We start from the raw sequence: 9,113 nt of genomic DNA on the forward strand, positions 1-9,113 counted from the left end.
TTGAGATATATGGAAAGTTTTACAAGAGTGATGCTTTTATGACAATAACTTAAGCCCAAAAGGAATGCTTAAACCAGACATATCTGCTAACATCAACTATTTCCACTAGGAGAAAAACAACCTAATGCATGCTACTGCTTACCCAAAAACTTCAATCCAAAATTCTCTTTTGAAAAGTTCATCAGATTAGCTATAGTTTCCTTGTACATATAATCTATATGGCCCTTAAAGGATTTGCATTTGCATGTTTCTTTGATAACGTTAACAATTTTTACAGTGCCTTTGAGGACATAGATTTCCTCTAACTAGCATCACCTGCATCAGTAATGCAAGGGAAAGTCCATAAACCAAAGTATAGTCATCAATACAATATATTATGAAAATAGTAAAACATACCTGGAAGCCCCATACACCAGTATCTAAAATACATAACATGTTGCTTCACACTCGACAAAATTTATTGAGATCAAAAGATCGGTCTATGTACAAGTTTTCTAAACACAGAGTAGCCCCATCTTGGACCAAAAAGAATCTTATAGATCACGAGCTAATCCATTCCATTCAACTAACCTTACTTTTAAAGAGCAACAGAGGAAATTTGACATGATAGAAATATACACTAACTAGGCTTATCTGCACCAAAATGGCCAACTTTCTGAGTCAGACATCCAATATGACATAATGCCTTTGGAAGTAAGCGATGTTTCAACTTCCAACATAGCTAATTAGAAATTTCTTTTGCCCCTTAATTAATTGCATGGCCAGACCATACATTTGATAACCCTCATGCCTCAACTTGTTTGATGGTGATGAGACAAGTGAGAATCAAACCATTGAAATATCTGCTTGGATTGCAAACTAGTCATCTCATGGTAGCCATAAGCAAGGTTCAGCTCCTCCTGAATGTGATTCTCCCATTCATTCTTTGCATCAGAGAACACATGCTTTTCTTTGAGAGACTTCTTCCAGTTGATTGCACGTCCATCCATGATCATATAATTGTTCTCATTTATAATTTTTGACTCTTTGAATGCTCCGTAAATTCTTCGGGAAATCTTTTCATCCAAACCTGGGATTCTATCTGACAAGAAAGTTGCTGTCAAGGGAAATTCAGGACATCTCACCTCAGCTACATCAACGCCCTTCCCTTTCAACATTTCCATAGTCTTTATAATCAATTCCATTCTCTTCTGGTCCTTGGGCATGTGAACAAAAAGGGTGGGAGGATACTTGGTCTGGGCCTCCATTACTCTAAAAACACCTTCTGCAATCATTATAGTAATTGAGGCAAATTGAAATTCAACAGCCAAAGCGGATACAAAATAGCCACCTGATGAAGCTCCTAGTGCCACCATAGGCACTTCCTCAAGCCGCTTCTTCTGAACCCACCATTTAAGAATTCTCTTTACCTTTTCCTTTTCCTTGTAAATTGTCCAGCATGCATTATTGCTAGAAATTGTAATAACAGCATATTTTCTTGCAAGGGCGTGGAGCACAAGGAGCCTTTCCTCTGGTAGTCCAACACAGTTTGCACAATTTGGACTCCTGTCCCAAAAGTTGATGGCTTTTCCATTGCACCCGTGGGCAATAAAAAGGACACCTTTAGCAGATTCTGGAATTTGCCATATAACCTCTGATCCATTGACATACTCAAATGTTGGAGAGAACTGCACCAATGGGCGGATACTGTTCCACTTCTCCCCCAGAGAAGGAGAAGAAAGATAGCTATCGCTTTTAGGAGACCGCACCACAAACAGAACTGCAGGAGCTAAAACCAGTGTTGTGATGGCAATAGCAAATAGATGCCAGTTTTGCAATCTATGCCAATATATTTTATGTCTATTCATTTGTCTCAACATTAAGGATGATAATAAAGAAGGAAAGATTACTGTATTGCAGATCGAGCAAAAAGGATGAAACCTATGCCAATGTTTGCAAAACCTGCAGATTAATAACTCATTAGAACACCAAGAATGCTTCTGGATAAAACTGCTCAGAGCTTTTAATATAAGCATTCTTGATTTCACTACCATGGACTATGAAAATATTCTGTCTCTAACCCATTAAACACCAAATTGTTCTTCTAAATTGAACAAACAGTTCTAACCATTTCCAAAGGAAAAAATCCATCCAAAGAAATCTTCAATCCAAGAAGCGGAAATCAAACGCAATTTTTACTAAAGACCAGAGTAGTTTACAAACTAAAGTAACGCTAAAGTTGAACAAGGGAGATATATACACACCTGACCACCAAGGAAACAAACGAAGAATATGATAATTAAACCTGCAAACATACCAAAATGCAACGAAGCTTAACTTAGTACTATTCTAAATGTTCGCCCAGGCATTTAATTCAGCCAATGTCTGCAACTGTCTAGGACTTTTGTCATGAATGCCAGAAATTATAAAATTTAGTGTTACCAAAAAACACTGAAGGGCGCATCAATGCAAAGAAGCATATATCACAATAGCCTAATCTAACGGATTTATAGAAAACAGTGTGTACTGAATATCTGAAATACTTTTGCACATAAAATTTCTATATAAAAATGTAACTGAAACAAGCAAAATCGCAACTGTGAAAATTTTTCGCTAAGAAAAAAATTATAAATGGTTATTTTAGTCAACTCAGCCAAACGGGTTCTAATGCGAATGCAAAAAATCAGTTTTCAATGTTCAAAACAAAACCTAACTTAAATGCATGTAAACAAGCCCTCCGTGACCCTGAAGAACGCCCCAATTAATTTTTGATGATTGAAATTTTTAATGCGTACCAACAATCTTCTGATGAAATCTAAACCATGTGACTTTGTTTTACAGATTTATTTAAAAGGTCATATAACTAACCTATGTCAATAGGACTCCATTAAAATGTTAAGGGTTTAGGTTTTCCATTGCGTTGCTGAAGTGGTAAACCGCAAATCTCCTCCAGTGATTGTGCGTGTGCGTTTTGTCCCTCCCACACTAGCCGTTGCTGTGTTTGTTGGGCACTTCCTTACAATTTAGACGCAAGACAAAGATAATACACTCAAAGAGGCCTACAGACTGGATGGTCAAACCGTTAGAAAATAAGGAGGATTGGTTATGGATTTGATTCTCCTGGATTTACTTCTACATGGGTGGAAGCAAGCTCATAGCAGGAGGTTCTAGTGATGCATGTTAGGATTTCCCTTCTCAGATCTTACCATTCCTCCATTTGAAAACAACGCCAAACGGAAAAATGTGCATCCTTTGTAACATGTTTGGAGTCTTTTTTAATTAGTGGTATGTATTAAATACAACAAGGAAGTGTATAAATGATATATTTTAAATAAAATTAGTTTACAATATTTTTTTATCTTAATTTCATTTTATTAATTTCTATATATTTATTTTTACTCTTTAGATTCATTTTTTATTAATTTTTTATTTTTAATAGTTTTTTTGAACATTGATACGAAGTTTAAAATTTAAATATAAAAAACTAGGTGTCAATTATGGAATAAAAAATTTGTATCAAGAAAAAAACAATATAATTTATATATTTTTATGTAGTAAATAAATTTAAAGTGAAAAAATAATAATTTTAAGGTAAATAAAATAGTTCCAATTGACATCTCTAGGCATTTCTTTAGATAGATGTAGTTAAGATATCTATAGTAGTTTTTGTACTTTTAGATCTTAATTTAATTTAAATTCAAATTTTATTTGATTGATTCCCTCTTATTAGTTGTTGTGAGCTAACTTAGTACATGTTTGTGGTGATTTGTGTATTTGGTTGTTGCATTTAAAGATATTCATTCACTCATTTAGAATCATGTTGTAATGTGAAGAGAACATTCAAGTCAAAGAGCTTAAAGGAGAATCTATTTTGTATTGTCTACTTATGACATCACTCTAAGTTGATCACATGCTTGCTTGTTATATTCAAACTTTTTTCTTAGAGATACAAAGCCATTCTATCCAGGGGTTTAGTTGAGGAGAATGTGACTCTCACAGTTCAATGGGTTCTCAAATATGCTCCTAAACATCACCAATCCTTAAAACAACTTAGACATTAGAAATCAAGGTTGCAATTTTCAACAATACACATCTTGTAGTTTAGATATATGAGTTACAATGCAGGTTCATGTATCAGTTCAAAGTTGCACACATTGAGATCAAACTTGCACTCACATAGATGACCCTAAATAAAGAATAGTTTATTTACACGATCTAGGATCTTCATCTAAGACAGCCTTAAAATTCTAGCACCTTGGTGAATCAATTTATGACATCTTTCACAACATGTTCCTATTATAAAATTTGACTTAAGTATAGCATCAAATTTTAGTATTCTATATTTTCAATCCTATAGAATTTTGTTATTGTTTGGCTATTTGTTCCATGTATTTTTCACTTACATTTTGGTGAGCCTAACTTTCCTACACTAGGTATGGTTTTGCCTTAAGATTTTTCCTTCTATCATATAGGGTTTGAAATATGATTGTATATCTTATTTTCAAAATTGATTTGGATTTGTCCCTTCCTTTGTTCATTGTTTGTCATACATTTTGATTATGGTTGTGTGCTTCATTATGTGATCTTATTTTCGCCTGACTATCCACCCTTATTGTCACTTCTAGTATTTTATTTGATAAGTTGTTATCAAATTCAGTGCTTGTTGATTTCATAGTATAATTTTTTGGGAATTATACAAGTTAAATACCAAGGATTGTGAAGATCAATCTCTGTCTAATAAACCAATCAATATAAGACTTGGACAACTACAACATGAAAAATTGAAACTCATGCAAATCTAAGAATCAAGTTGTCTTAATATAGAAGGCCATGCTTAGATCCTTCTTCTTAATGATGTCAAAAATCAAACTATATATTATGCTCTAACCCTATCTTAGTGAACTTATAATAGCAATAAATGAAGAATGTCATCATCATAAGATAGCAACGATGAGGCACAAATCAACAACATAAGAACGCAACACAAGATTTACATGGATAAACCCTTGTGATAAAAAGCTCTACCAAGAAGAGAGGCCAAGTATGTATTATCAATAATAAATGTGATTACAATACATTCACTTTCATTCTCATATTTTCCTCCAACATGGCAACACCTATGTACCTGTGAACAACCTCCTTATGTCTCCCTTATATCCGTATTCCTACAAATTAACTCTACATTCAATTATTCTTCATTTCTTACATTCTACATTCAAATAACTAAATTTATAGTATGGTAAGATCTCTAAAACTACCAAGGAAGGTGTCCAAAGAAGTCTCTTCATTTCAAATGATCATAACCCTTGGATTACCTCCATTAAATCTAAAAGGACATTGATTTTGGCTCCAATATTTTTCCTCCAACTTGGGTGCCAAATCTTGCAAGATAAACATTATATTAAATTTAAGAAATGATGAAATACCAAGAGACACATGTTGCCCCTCTCAAGCCCCCATGTGGATAATCCCAAAGGTCATCCATTTATCCATTTCCTAAATCACTAATTATCTCATTCTAGGTGTCTACATGTGGAGAAAACAATATTAAATAAGTGTGCTCACAACCCACTTTACTGTTCGTAGTGGAACCCATCACCCCTTATGAATGTATTACAAATAATGGTAAGAATAAATATTACAAAATAATAGTTGGTTTTAATCAACACTTTCTAGAGGTAGTGGTACATTTATAAAGTAAATATAATTCAATGAAGTGTAGAGAGGAGCAGGATCACCGCGAGGAGCTGGACCGCAAGGAAAGGCTGGTCCGCGAAAAGCAGGGACGCAAAGATAAGTTGGCTCGCGAGGTTTAGGCCTGGAAGAAAAATCAGGCATTTGGAAATGGCACTATGGAAGTTGATAAATTGGTGCGTGAGTCTAGTCGGGTGAATAGATACAAGCTGGCTTTCAACGATAAAGAATTTATGCAGAACGCCTTTAGCAAACAAAATGTCAAAAAATGGAAAGTGTGTGATGTGAATTGGGAGGATAATGTTATCTCTGAACACGAGGAGACCTGGGAAGACATCTCCCACAGAGACCAAAACTTAGGGCAGGCTACCAATTTTAGTCTCCGCAACCCTAAGTTGTGCGAAGTGGATTTATCAAAGGAAGTATCTGAGGATTGTGCTATTTTTGAAAATCACGCCATCATTGGGAGAGTTGTCGGACCTAAACTTCCCTGGAGTTTAATCAAGACGTGGGTGGATGAGAATTGGGGCAAAAATGTTGTCATTAAGTTCCTTCGGAAAAGCTTCTTCATTGCAGTCTTCGCAGAGGCTGAGGAGAGGGACATGATACTTTGCTCTCAAAATTGGTTCTTGGAAAACCATCCTTTTTACCTTCAGCCCTGGTATCCTAATTTCGACCCTACTAAGTTGGCGATATATGATAAACCTCTATGGGTTTGTCTTTATAATCTTCCGTCCGAATATTGGAGTAACCCTTGCTTAGAACGAATTGGTCAAACATTGGGCACTCTGTTGGAAATTGATGAAGCGATCATTGATGCAGACCTATATATCTATGCCAGAATGAAAATTGCGGTGGTCAAAGAAATCCCGTCTTCCATTTCCATTATAACAAAAGAAGGATGTTGGGTTCAACAGGTGGAGATCGAAACAGATGTTGTCTCTTGCTCTAGATGTGGTGGAAGGCAACACCTTGTCGGGAGATGCGGTATGTTCACCAGGAGAGCATTCAAAAAGCCTTTTAATAAATCTGATAAAGTTGGGAACCATTTGCCTCCTGTGATATCAGATTTACCTCCTCTGAATGGACTGATGGATGGCAATATTGATTTGATTCCAAAGGACTCATCCCATGATATCGGTGCTCCTGATGAGGCTCCCTCCATTAACATCGCCCCAATTTTAGACTCGGTATCCCTCCCTCCTCCGATTAGCTAGAATGACAATAAGAATGACAGGCTCTCTGAAGAAGAATCTGAATCTTCATGGTCGGATGATGAACCAGAAAATTTAGATGATTTGGATATTGTGGATCCTAGATGCATTAGTCAATCCACTAACACTCTCCTTGGTAGAGTCAAGGGTTCTAAGGGGTGCAGGAGTCACAAAGTTATCAGAGAACAAAGAGCTCACGAAAAAGAAATTGTCAGTGTTATGGATTTTCTTAAAGTATCCAAGGGAGGGAAACCCTCCCTTGGAGAATGATGAAGATCTCTTCCTGGAATGTCAGGGGTCTAGTTGCCCCTGACAAGAGACGCTTGGTCTAGAATGATGAAGATCTCTTCCTGGAATGTCAGGGGTCTAGCTGCCCCTGACAAGAGATACTTGGTCAAAAGAACCATGACCAAGCTAGCATCTGACATTTTTTTGTTACAGGAAACCAAGTTAAATCCAGAGAAAGCGCTAGAATTTTAAAAAAATTGCTACTTTTGGGAGGGTATTTTTCAGGAGGCTCGTGGCTCGGCTGGGGGGCTTGGGATCTTATGGAACCCCTCTCACATCGAGATAAGTTGCTTCGCTTCCTCTGATTTTTGGATGGTGTGTTCTGTCAAATGTAAAAAGTCAAATATATGTTTTTCATTGTTTAATATCTATGGTCCAGTCAAAACTGAAGATAAGTGTAAGGTGTGGTCAGAGGTGTCAGAATTGGCCCTTAGTATGGATCTTGGAAAAGTTGTCATGGCAGGGGATTTCAATGCAATCTTGTGTGCAAAAGATAAACAGGGTGGCTTAAAGCTACCTACGAAGGTGGTGGAAGACTTCAGAGATTTTGTTACTATTTGTAAGGTGGCTGATATCATCCTTAAGAATGGTACTTTTACTTGGAATAACAGAAGACGTGACTTTGCCAACATTGCTGAAAGGTTGGACAGGTTCTTTGTTGGGGAATGGTGGATGTTAAGTCATCATTCAATTGATTCTATTATCGAACCCCAGAGTGGTTCGGATCATTACCCTATATCTCTTAACATTGGGCAAGATTTGGAGAGGCATAAAAGTTACTTTAAGTTTCTTAGTATGTGGTGGTTGGACCCAGCACTTCTTAGTCAAATCAAAAATTGGTGGTGCGAAAGTAATGTTTTCTCAGGTTCCCCTAGCTTCAAATTTACCAAAAGACTACAATTCATCAAAAGAAGATTAAAGGAGTGGAATAGCTCCTCCTCCAAAAATGTTTTCGCTGAAAAAGCTCGGATAGAAGGTGAATTAGAAGCAGTTAACTCAGTCGTAATGGCCCATGGCATGACAAATGTGGAGTTTGAGGCTGAAAAGTCCCTTAAGGCTCAGTATTTTGATATTCTGCGGAGAGAAGAACAGTATTGGAGAGACAAGGCCAGGGAGAATTGGGTTGTTGAGGGTGATATGAACACCAAATTTTTTCACGCCTCTGTAAAGGCTAGAAAATGCACTAATAGAATCAGTTCAATCCAAGACAAGAATGATTCCTGGGTCCATACTCCTAAAGAAATAGAACAAGTGGCTCTTGACTACTTCAGGCAGCTATTGGGAGATAGTAAGAAGGAAGAGCCATCCTCCTTCCCTGCATTAGACGACATTATTCACTTGATGCTTTCAGTCGCGGATGGTAAGTTTTTAATGGCTCCTTTCACCTTAGAAGAGGTAAAGGCAGCCACCTTCGTGCTACACCCAAATAAATCGCCTAGTCCAGATGGCTTAAGTGCTGAGTTTTTTCAAAAATGTTGGGATTTCATGGGGGTTGACTTATGGAGAGTAATTGAAGATTTCAGGAAGAGTGGCAAATTTGTTAAAGAAATCAACCATACTCTGATATGTCTTATTCCTAAAAAAGAAGAGTGCACTACCATGAAGGATTTTCGACTGATTTCTCTCTGCAACACCCTGTACAAGATTATTTCCAAAGCAATGGCAGAAAGGCTCAAAGTTTTATTACCAAAGTTAATCTTGGAACACCAGAAAGGCTTCACCCCAGGTAGGGAGATAGCCGACAACATCATCCTAGTCTCTGAAGTCATCCATACATTGCATAAAGATAAGATAGGAGGAATGGTAGTTAAATTAGATGTGGAAAAAGCTTATGATAAAGTGGTTTGGGAGTTCCTGGTCCGTGTACTGGAGAAATTTGGTTTTCCTCCCCAATGGATAGCTTGTATCAAGTTCTGTTTATCTTTGGTCAACTTTTCC

General features: G+C 36.7%; 1 protein-coding gene across 1 annotated transcript; it reads right to left on the reverse strand.

The window, feature by feature from the left end:
• Positions 1-219: 219 nt before the first annotated feature.
• LOC131077804 (uncharacterized) lies at positions 220-3,252 on the reverse strand. Its single transcript, XM_058015364.2, has 3 exons — positions 2,848-3,252; positions 2,244-2,284; positions 220-1,941 (listed from the first exon to the last, which is right to left on the reverse strand). The coding sequence occupies exon 3, from the start codon at positions 1,857-1,859 to the stop codon at positions 792-794; it is 1,068 nt and encodes a 355-aa protein (XP_057871347.1). The 5' UTR covers positions 1,860-1,941; positions 2,244-2,284; positions 2,848-3,252; the 3' UTR covers positions 220-791.
• Between the last annotated feature and the right edge of the window lie 5,861 nt (positions 3,253-9,113).

Source organism: Cryptomeria japonica, chromosome 6, assembly GCF_030272615.1.
Source record: "Cryptomeria japonica chromosome 6, Sugi_1.0, whole genome shotgun sequence".
Lineage (NCBI taxonomy): Eukaryota > Viridiplantae > Streptophyta > Pinopsida > Cupressales > Cupressaceae > Cryptomeria > Cryptomeria japonica.